General features: G+C 45.0%; 1 protein-coding gene across 1 annotated transcript in view; it reads right to left on the bottom strand.

The window, feature by feature from the left end:
* The window catches only part of TICRR (TOPBP1-interacting checkpoint and replication regulator), a gene marked incomplete at both ends in the record, with an annotated part of 57,641 nt that overhangs the window by 38,289 nt on the left and 7,944 nt on the right, over positions 1-11,408 (bottom strand). The window contains 4 exons of the mRNA XM_014532487.1: positions 1,496-1,625; positions 2,496-2,730; positions 4,876-5,114; positions 7,396-7,657. Of these exons, the coding sequence (XP_014387973.1) occupies positions 1,496-1,625; positions 2,496-2,730; positions 4,876-5,114; positions 7,396-7,657 (866 nt within the window). The remainder of the gene's footprint in view (positions 1-1,495; positions 1,626-2,495; positions 2,731-4,875; positions 5,115-7,395; positions 7,658-11,408) is intronic.

An 11,408-nucleotide genomic window follows, 5' to 3' on the forward strand; every position in this document is an offset into this window, starting at 1 on the left:
TCAGGCTCAATCCCTAGTAGGGGGCGTGCAGGAGGCAGCCGATACATGATTCTCTCTCATCATTGATGTTTCTATCTCTCTCTCTCCCTCTCCCTTCCTCTCTGAAATCAATAAAAAAAAATATATTAAAAAACAACAACACAGTGGTACATTTATACCATGGAATACTATGCAGCAGTGAAAAAGAATCTCTTACCCTTTGAGACAACATGGAGGGACCTGGAGAGGGTATCACTAAGTGAAATAAGTCAGTCAGAGAAAGACAAGTATCACATGACCTCACTCATATGTGGAATCTAATGAACAAAATCAACTGATGAACAGAGTGGATCCAGAGACATAGAAGTATGGAACAGAGGGCGGAATGTCAGAGGGAAGGCAGAGGAGGAAGGTAATCAACCAAAGACCTTGTATGCATAAATGCATGGCCCATGGACACAGACAATAGGGTGGTGAAGGCCTGGGGAGGGGGGCAGAGGCAGGCTGGAGTGGGTCAATGGGGGGAAAAAGGGGACATTTGTAATACTTTCAACAATAAAGTATTTTTTTTAAAAAGCTATGGTATCATTAGTTGAACCTGCTGGCAGGTCTAAAGCAAACTCAGCCTCCCTAAGTATGCTGGTGTTTTCCTTTACCAGTGGGGAGTTTGCCTTTTCTCTCCTGTTTTTTTAAACTTTAGGCATGTCAAATATACAGAAGAGATGAGAAAGCATTATTAAATAGTAAGTATGTACCTCGCTCCAAGATTAAGTACTTGTTAACAGTGTGCCATATCTGCTTCAGATCTTTTGTTTTTAATAAAATTCAGCATTATAGACACAGAGAAAGCCCCAATCTTTTCCCACCCTTATCTCCCACAGGTATTTCTAAATTTATGTCTTATTTATAGAGACATACAACATATGGATTAAAACCAGCAAAACCTGCTATTTTATGTTGTAAATTATTTAAAAATATACTATACCATCCTTTTGCAATTTTGATTGTACTCAACATACTTTCATGTGCAAATAAATAGGTATTAGGTATATTCATGTTGTGCTACCATCACCCCATCCATCTCCAGCACTCTCTTCATCTTGTAAAACTGAAACTGTACACCCATTAAACAACACTCTCCATTTGTAATTAGTTTTCATTTATTTATTATTTTAGCTATGAAATTTATTTAATTTCAGTAGAAGTGGTTTTTAATATGATCCTACTGGTTTTAAATTTGCTTTTCAGAATTGTTTTTTTCCCCCCAATTACAGTTGACACTCAGTATTTTATATAAGCTTCAGGTGTACAGCATAGTAATTAGACATTTATATGATTTACAAAGTGAAGCCCCAATAAGTCTAGTACACACCTGGCACCATAGTTATGTAATTACTTTTTAATGTTATTGAACTATACTCATAAAATGTGTCTATTATAAAAAAAACCACTCCTATCGAGATAACTGAGAGCTGATTTCAATGATCAATTCCCAGAGAAATAAAAGGAGTTTTACCAAAATGACTCCATCAAATTCGAACTGGCGCCACTGAGGTTGGAGCAGGGAAACCAGCTCTCGGCAACAGCAGCTCTCCAGGGCGCGGTGCGGCCGAGCTCCTGCTGGGCCCACTCTGGACAGGGAGGAGCTGCAGGGACGGAGCAGAGATGGAAGGAAAAGAGGCATGAGAACCAAAGTGGACATCCCCGTTCTTGCGCCTGCCAAGGACTGACCGCCTTCTCACCAAGGACATACAAAGCGCAGCATTAGCGACCCTCCTTCATCTGCACCTCCTCCCACGGCCTGTGTCTATGAAAACTGCTGCTTTGACTGCACAAGCGCACGCTTCCTCGCTGCGCCTCAAACACAGCAGGCGCACCCTACAGGCCTGTGCTCAATGGCTTTCCAACCAGGCCTGCTTAAAATGGCACCCCTCTTACCCCATAACTGCCCCATTCCCTTTTTCCTATTTATTATATAGCATTTATCGCTTTCAAATATCCTATATAATTTCCTTATTTAGTTTATTGTCCTGTCTTCCGACTGAATGGTAAACTCCGTGAGAACGAGAGCTCTGTCTACTCTGTTCACTGGTGTATTATTCCTAATACATAGAGCAGCGCCTGACATGCAGCAGGCACTCGTTAAATCTGTTGAATAAATGAACAAATGGAAGAAATACCAAGGTAAGTGCATTTTCATCTACCTAGCATAAGTGACAATGCCATGAACTGGAAGGCAGACAGAATCTTGACAGGTTCACGTGCAGTCTTTAGTAAATATGTTAAAAACCAGGTTTCATCTTATTCTCTAATTTCGAAGCGGTTCCACAGAGCCTTTGGCCTCCTCCGACCGCTTCAGGATTCTATCAATAATGACGATTTAAATTGCCTGAAGTACTGGTTTGCCTTCACCTGTTTTATAACAGATACTGGGGTTCTACTGAGAGCAGATGGGGGAGAGGGGGGAAGTCCTGAAGCCACCGCCCTGGAGTGTCAGCTGTTGGTTGCAAACTTACCGGAGGTGGTAGGGTCTTCCAACAAACAGGGGGTCGGACTCAGTACGACACCCATAACATCGGAACAAAGGGACGCGGTGTCCAGGGGGTTCTCAGCCACAGCTGTTTGGAGGAAACGCCTCTGAAATGTAGCCTCCTCAGTGCGAAACACGGTGAGAACCGTAGTGTTGGTAGAGAGGGGGGAAATAACGCCTGTGACGGGGGGCCAGCCGTCACCGGGGTCCACACTGGCGACCTACAGGAGAAGTTCCAGCTGGTTGAGAACATTGCTGACGTGCGTAAAGGAGAACACAGCAATAAAAGGCAATGACAGTTTCCCCAGATGCTTATTAATATAAAAACCTATGGAAGACACAGGCTTGGTGGATATTAGTGCAAGAACTGAACTTACTGATTATGTAATCCTAACTCCTCGATTTACAACTAAGAAAAGGCTAAATATACTAGGAATATTTATTGAGCCTGTATTTTTTTTTAAATTTTATTTTATTGATTTCAGAGAGGAAGGGAGCGGGAGAGAGAGATAAAAACATCAATGATGAGAGAGAATCATTGATCGGCTGCCTCCTGCACGCCCCCTACTGGGGATCGAGCCCGCAACCTAGGCATGTGGCTCGACCGGGAATTGAGCCGTGACCTCCTGGTTAACAGGTCCACACTCAACCACTGAGCCATTCCAGCCAGGCCTATTGAGCATGTATTATGTATTTATTATAATCCACTGAATCCTCCTAACCATTCTGATAAAGTTTAATTTATAAATTAGGCACAGTAATAGATTAACAGCAATAACTAACAATAAAATAGAACACTTACAACAATACACTGCAATAAAAGTTATGAGAATGCTCTCTCTCTATATCAAAATACCTCACTGTATTGTCCTCATCTGTTCACTTGAAGGAAGCGCTTTTCGGCTTCTCTTTGGCATTTCTGATCTCTGATAAAGTTTAATTTATAAATTAGGCACAGTAATGGATTAACAGCAATAACTAACAATAAAATAGAACACTTACAACAATACACTGCAATAAAAGTTATGAGAATGCTCTCTCTCTATATCAAAATACCTCACTGTATTGTCCTCATCTGTTCACTTGAAGGAAGCGCTTTTCGGCTTCTCTTTGGCATTTCTGATTTGTCGCCATCACTAGCCTTACACTTTGGGACCATTATTAAAATCAGGGTCACTAAAACGCAAGCACTGTGACATGAGACAGTCGATCTGATGACCGAACTGGCTACTAAACTAATGGGTGGGGCTGTACACAGCATGGAGACGCTGGACAGGGGATGATTGGAGTCCCAGGCAGGACTTCTGGAGAGTTCATCACATTACTCAGAACAGCACACAATTTAAAACATATAAACTGTTGCCCTAGCCAGTTTGGCTCAGTGGATAGAGTGTCAGCCTGTGAACTGAAGAGTCCTGGGTTCGATTCCGGTCAAGGGCACATGCCTGGGTTGCGAGCTCGATCCCCAATAGGGGGTGTGCAGGAGGCAGCCAATCAATGATTCTCTCTCATCATTGATGTTTCTATCTCTCTCTGCCTTTCCCTTCCTCTCTGAAATCAATAATATATTAAAACAAAACAAACAAAAGAAAAAACTGTATGAACTGTTTATTTCTCCATTTAATACAGACTGCATTTGACCGTGGAAGGTGAAACCGGTTGGCCACCGGTTGGCGACCGCTGCTCCAAAGGTTTCCTTAAACCAGCAGTTGCCAACCTCTCGGACCTCACCAACCTCCAGTGGTCCGCGGCCACCGGTTGGCGACCGCTGTATTTGACAAGCATGACCTAGCGTGTGGCAGAGACCTACCAGACTGTATGAACTGTTTATTTCTGGAATTTTTCATTTAATATTTCAGACATTTGACCGTGGAAAGTGAAGCCGTGGATAAGGGGGGCTACTGTCCCATCACTTCACCACCCGAATACAGTCACTGCATTTGGCCCATGGCTTTTTTTCTTATGTGAATATAATTTAGCTTAATGGGATTCCAGGTACATGCAATGTTATAAACTGTTTCTTCACTGATGAGCATTGTCGTGATCTACAATGTAGACAATATTAATATTATTTACAAAAGCATCACCTGTTTCACTGAGACGATATTATAGAGGACAACCCTGGGTGTTTCACAAACACACTTATTCCCCTTTACCAATGATTTAGACCAGCGGTCACCAACCTTTTGGATCTCACGAACCACCAGTGGCCCACGGACCACCGGTTGGCGACCGCTGCTCCAAAGGTTTCCTTAAACCAGCGGTTGCCAACCTCTCGGACCTCACCGACCTCCAGTGGTCCGAGGGCCACCGGCTGGCGACCGCTTTATTAGACAAGCATGACCTAGCGTGTGGCAGAGACCTACCAGATGTAACTCTTCGGCAGTCAGCCTGTGGACCAGCTGCTGAAACAACGTCCTGTGGGCTGACTTATTCTCCTCTGGACTCTGCAGCATCCAGCTATCAGTGCCCAAAGTGCCACTCGTGGGGAGAGACCACTGGGTGGCCGTGCCTTTCAGGAAAATTCTGACTGGTTTCTGAAAATGTCTCTGATGCACGGCCAAGGGCTCTAGGATGACTGTCCATGCTTCTTGAGTCTCTTTGCCTGTTAGAAATAAAGAACATTAAAATCGGAATGTAATAAACAGTTACTAAAAGTAGATTTAATAGTAAGTATTTTACTTATTTTTTTTTAAATATATTTCATTGATTTTTTACAGAGAGGAAGGGAGAGAGATAGAGAGTTAGAAACATCGATCAGCTGCCTCCTGCACATCTCCCACTGGGGATGTGCCCGCAACCCAAGTACATGCCCTTGACCGGAATCGAACCTGGGACCTCTCAGTCCCCAGGCCGACGCTCTAGCCCAGCCGTAGGCAAACTACGGCCCACGGGCCGGATCTGGCCCGTATGAAATGAATAAAACTAAAAAAAAAAAAGACCGTACCCTTTTATGTAATGATGTTTACTTTGAATTTATATTAGTTCACACAAACACTCCATCCATGCTTTTGTTCTGGCCCTCCAGTCCAGTTTAAGAACCCATTGTGGCCCTCGAGTCAAAAAGTTTGCCCACCCCTGCTCTAGCCACTGAGCCAAACCAGTTTCGGCTTTATTTTTTAATCCTTACCCAAGAATATTTTTCTATTGATTTTTAGAGAGAGTGGAAGACAGAGGGAAAGACACAGAAACACAGATGGGAGAAAGACACATCGATTGGTTGTCTCCCGCACGCCCCCCAACCAAGGCCGGAAGCCTGCAACCGAGGTGCGTGCCCTTGACTGAAATCAAACCTGGGACCCTCAGTCCACAGGCTGACACTCTATCCACTGGGCCTAACCAGCTAGAACAAGACATCACTTCTTAAATCCATAAAATACAGTACACAACATATCTTATGAGGAGATTAAATTCTAAAGATGAAACTGCTTAAACCAAACCACTCTTTTTTTTTTTTTAATATATTTTATTGGTTTTTTTTTTTACAGAGAGGAAGGGAGAGGGATAGAGTCAGAAACATCGATGAGAGAGAAACATCGACTAGCTGCCTCCTGCACACCCACTACTGGGGATGTGCCCGCACCAAGGTACATGCCCTTAACCGGAATCAAACCTGGGACCTTTCAGTCTGCAGGCCGACGCTCTATCCACTGAGCCAAACCAGTTAGGACTAAACCAAACCACTCTTGAAATTTCCTTAGCCCTAGCTGGTCTGGCTCAGTGGATAGAATGTTGGCCTACGGACTGAAGGGTCCTGGGTTCGATTCCAGTCAAAGGCACATGCCTGGGTTGTGGGCTTGATTTCCAGTAAGAGGCATGCAAGAGGCAGCTGATCAATGATTCACTCTCATTATTGATTTTTCTATCTCTCTCTTTCTTGCCATTCCTCTCTGAAATCAATAAAAATATATTTTAAAAAAATTTCTTAAACTGCAAATAATGTCTAATGTAGTTTTATGTATACATCTCTATATAGTATTACTTCTGTGTGAATGATTCAAAAATGAGACTCGCTATATAGTGAATAATACGGCAAAGGAAAGTAAGGAAGATTCCACATACTGGCTCTTCCTGATAACCACTTTCAGCTCCCTTTGACTAACTTGTTATCAATCATAGTCTCACCGTGGTCTCCCACTTCATCAGTCTCTTCCAGGAGGCAATGAAACCTCACCACCCATTTGCTTGGGCACCTGGGCAATATTATTTTCTTTGCACACAGCTGAGCAGCTCTTTGAAGTCACTCGCTCGCCTTCTTACACAACGCTGGCAGGTGTACCACACCCGAGTTCCATCCTTCCCTGTGGCACCTGACTTGGCTCAGACATACTTTAATTACAAACACAGAGTGCCTGGGCTGTGGAAATTCTAGAGCAGTGGTTCTCAACCTTGGCTGCACATTAGAATCACCTGGGAATCTTTTTAAAATCCTGATTTCTGGGCCTCATCCTCTGGAAATTCTGTTTCTTTGTTACTAATATTGTGTCCCCACCCATAACAAAGAAACAGAATTTTCAGAGGATGAGGCCCAGAAATCAGGATTTAAAAAAGATTCCCAGGTGATTCTTATGTGCAGCCAAGGTTCAGAATCACTGTTCTAGAGAATCTGAAAGCATAGGCCTGCCTTAAAGCAGGGGTCCTCAAACTATGGCCCACGGGCCACATGCGGCCCACCGAAAACATTTATCCAGCCCACCGGGTGTTTTTGCCGCCGCTGTGTGCATAGGAATTTGTTCATAGTTTTTTTTTAAAACTATAGTCCGGCCCTCCAACGGTCTGAGGGACAGTGAACTGGCCCCCTGTTTAAAAAGTCTGAGGACCCCTGCATTAAAGAAATGAATATAACTGACACCACAACCCCCCTCCCCCAAACATTATTTGCTTACCTTCAACAGGGAGAAATAACGTTCCTTCCGTCCGTGGAAATGAGGCTTCATACTCAGGAGAATTATAGAGCACACAGTTTAAGATGGAGTCTGTTGGCAGAGCTGACACCCACGAGGAGGGGTGAGGCTCACGTGAGAACAGGGTCTCCCCAGCTTTCGTACCATCCGGGCTCAAAGTCTCCAACGGCAAGACGGTGCCCCCCAGGTGCTGGAGCAGTTCACATACTGTCCAGTATCCAAGGTGGTCTGGGGACTCCCACAGCTAAAATGAAATGACAAAGAACCTCAAGTTATTCTAAAGGAGGCATTCAGAAATAAATCTAAGGGAAATCAGGAGGAAGGAAAGTTGATTTCTACACTAAAGGATCAAATGGCACAATAATGTACTTCTTGGACCCAACACAGAAAATGGCCAGCATCCTATTACCATACAGTCCAAGAATGTAATGCTATATAATAAAAGCCTAATATGCAAATTGACTGAATGGTGGAACGACCAGTGGGTGGGGGGCAAGGCCGGCAAGTGGGCACTGCCAGGCCAGCCTAAGAAGGTGCCAGCGGGCAGAGAGAGGGGATGGTGGCAGAGGGGTGATCGGGGGCGGGGCCTGCCAGTCGCCTCCCGCAGAAGGAGGCCAGACTGTGCTTAGGCCCACTCCTTGGACATCCCCCAAGGGCTCCCGTGCGAGAGGGCACAGGCCAGGCTGAGGGACCCCCTCCCCCTCCCAGTGCAAGAATTTTCATGCACCGGGCCTCTAGTTTATAATACGCCTTCAAGATAGTGTCCATTTAGTGAAAAGGCAACTTCAATTCTGTTTCCTGTCAAACAGAAGTGGAGAAAATCACTGGGGATACATCATAAAATGTTAAGAGTCAAAAGGAACACAAAAACCACGATACATTAATAACAATTCTGTCCCACACAACAATGGCCAGGTATCAAGGGAATGAGGCAGGTGAACCTCCTGGAGGGTGATCACACAGCCCCACAGCACTGTGTGGGGACCAAATAGGTCTTTTAATTCTACCTTCACCAAAGCCCTCGTCACCTCTCGCCTGGACTCTACCATAGCCTATAAAGCCTGTGTCCTGCTTCTAATCTCCTCTCCCTGTTGCTCTAAGAAGTATTCTTCTGAGCACACATCTGGAGCCTGCTACTTCTCTAAAAACTTCTTCCCACAGCCTCCATGATAAAGTAACTCCAGCACAGCCATAAAGCCCTGGCCAGGTAGCTCAGTTGGCTAGAGCAGCCGTCGCCAACCAGTGGTCCGTGAGGTCTGAAAGGTTGGTGACCGCTGGGCTAGAGCATCGTCCCCACACCCCAAGGTTTCGGGTTCCATTCCCCGTCAGGGCACATACAAGAAGCAACCAATGAATGCATCAATAAGTGAAACAAATTGATGCTTCTCTTTCTCTCTCTCTCTCTCAAAATAATTTTTTTAAAAAGAAAAGCCCTGCCCTAACCGGTTTTGCTCAGTGGATAGAGTGTCGGCCTGCAGACTGAAGGGTCCCAGGTTCGATTCCGGCCAAGGGCATGTACCTTGGTTGCCGGCACATCCCCAGTAGGGGGTGTGCAGGAGGCAGCTGATTGATGTTTCTCTCTCATCGATGTTTCTAACTCTCTATCCCTCTCCCTTCCTCTCTGTAAAAAATCAATAAAATAAAAAAAATAATAAAATTTAAAAAGCACAGTGATTTAAAAATAAAAATAAAAAGCCCTTCACAACTTAACCCTAAACCTTTCCAAACACATGATCTTTCCCACCTCCATCCCTACCTTCTGAATCATTTGCTGTTTGCTGAACACGCCATATTTTATAATGCTTCCATGTTTCTGCTAATTCTGTTTCCTGTACCCTCCCCTTCCTTGCTCACCAACTGGATGTTAATTACAGTACTTCCATCTAGCTCAAATCCTACTTTCTCTGTAAAAGCCGTTCCTCAGTCCTTCACACAGAGCGAACTCTTCATTCAACAAACTTTTACTGAGCAGCCTTTATGTGCTGAGATCTAGCAAGACGTATTCCCTGCCTTCTAGAATCTTCAAGTCGGGATAAGGGTGAGTAAAACAGCAACAACGTGTAATATTTAACTCAGCCTCACAAAAGAACATGATGATGTTCAGGAACGAAGGGAACAGGAAGGAGGAGCATCTACCCTGGGAAATGATCATCACGCTGGATTCCTACTCCACAGGGACAACTGGAGACCATAAATCGCTAGGTGCAGGTGAGGCCTTCTAGGTCATCGCCAAACTTTCCATTCAAGTTCAAAGGGGGCAGAAGAGTGCCCAAGGTCACGGCAAGGCAGTGAAAGACCAGTCTAAACCCAGGACTATCTTGCATCGTGCTTTTTAAAATGAAAGTGGGGCCCTTTGATGGTCTTAGATGGATCCTTTGATGAATCAGTTGCCTGATTCATCAACATTAAAGAAAACATTATAATCAACATTAAAGAAAAAAAAACCTGAATAAAAAATATGTTCAAATTGTTTCAGCCAGAGGTATCGGGGTGGGAGTGGGAGGCACACGACTGCTTATCAAATGAAAGGTAAAACTTTAATAAGCGTTGAAAGCACATTAACTTTTGATTAAAAAGTAATATATGGCCCTGGCTGGTTTGGCTCAGTGGATAGAGGGTCGGCCCACAGACTGAAGGGTCCCGGGTTCGATTCCGGTCAAGGGCACATACCTTGGTTGCAGGTTCCCCCGGCCTTGGTCAGGGTGCATGCAGGAGGCAACCAATCAATGTTTCTCTCTCACATGGATGTTTCTCTCTACCTCTCCCTCTCCCTCCCATTCTCTCTAAAAATCAATGGAAAACTATCCTCAGGTGAGGACTAACAACAATAAAAATAATATATGCACATGTTTTTTAAAAAACCCACAAACAGGATATAGCGTATGGTTAAATTTTTCATTTTTATGCATATGATAGGGTAACCTGTCTGGCTCACCAGCACACCAAGCAGGTATGTGATAATATGTACTGAATAAAACAGAGGCATAATCCTGTGTCAGGGTCCGCTCTACTTCCCTGCATCCTCCATCTGTACAGAGTTCTGTGAGCTTGGACCCCCCCCCCCCCCCAACCCCCCATCCGTAAGTCCAGGCTGTGTTTCCCCGTATCACTTCTCTGCCTTTTCTCTTTGTCCCTCTCCTACCCCTGTGGAGAGAATGCCCCAAGGACAGAGCCCAGGGCTCCCTTCTGCCTCCACGGTACGGCTGGCCAGAGGCTTTTGAACAGGGAAAAGACAGAGCATCAGCAGAAAAAAAAAATTTCCAGAAAAGCCTAAGATCATCTGACTCAACTTTTCTTACAGGAAACAACCTAACGGATGCGAGAAGCCTCAGATGGTAGAATATCAGAACTGGAAGGGAGCTTTATAAAGATCCTGTCGAGAGAGAAGGAAGATGGTTGCCTACGGGAAGGCAGACTGCAAGATAGTGCGTGAGTGAGAGAACGAAGGGAGAGTGTGTGGTCGCACGGGGAGTGTTTGTTTGTGAGCTGAGGGACAGCTATACTCCAGGGGACTGTGGGGGGTTGCCAGATGGGGTTCCCCTGACCGGACAGCTTCCACTGCTGCTGGGATCCCTCCCGGAGCAACCAGCTCTGACGCGGAGACCACGCCATCTTGAAGGGGAGAGTGGATGTTGTCGGAAGCCTGAAAATCCCAGGAATCTACAACAAGAGCACCCAGCGAACAGCTGCGAACCCGGGAACACCGGTCCCCAAGCGGCGCGAGCACGTGGATTCGGAGGAGCTCTGTACCCCCTCACGGAAAGGTCAGATTTCGCCTGGGATAAGGAGAGAACTACATAACCAGACACCTGGAGAAGAGAGATCATGGGGAGACAAAGAAACAGCTCGAATTTGAAGGAAAAACAGGCATCACCTGAAAAGGAAGTAAACGAAATGGAGGCAAGCAACCTGTCAGAGAAAGAATTCAGAGAAATGGTCATAAGGTGGATGAAAAGAATGGAAGACAAATTCAACAATATGTGTAAGAACCAAGA

Source organism: Myotis brandtii, unplaced genomic scaffold (assembly GCF_000412655.1).
Source record: "Myotis brandtii unplaced genomic scaffold, ASM41265v1 scaffold897, whole genome shotgun sequence".
NCBI lineage: Eukaryota > Metazoa > Chordata > Mammalia > Chiroptera > Vespertilionidae > Myotis > Myotis brandtii.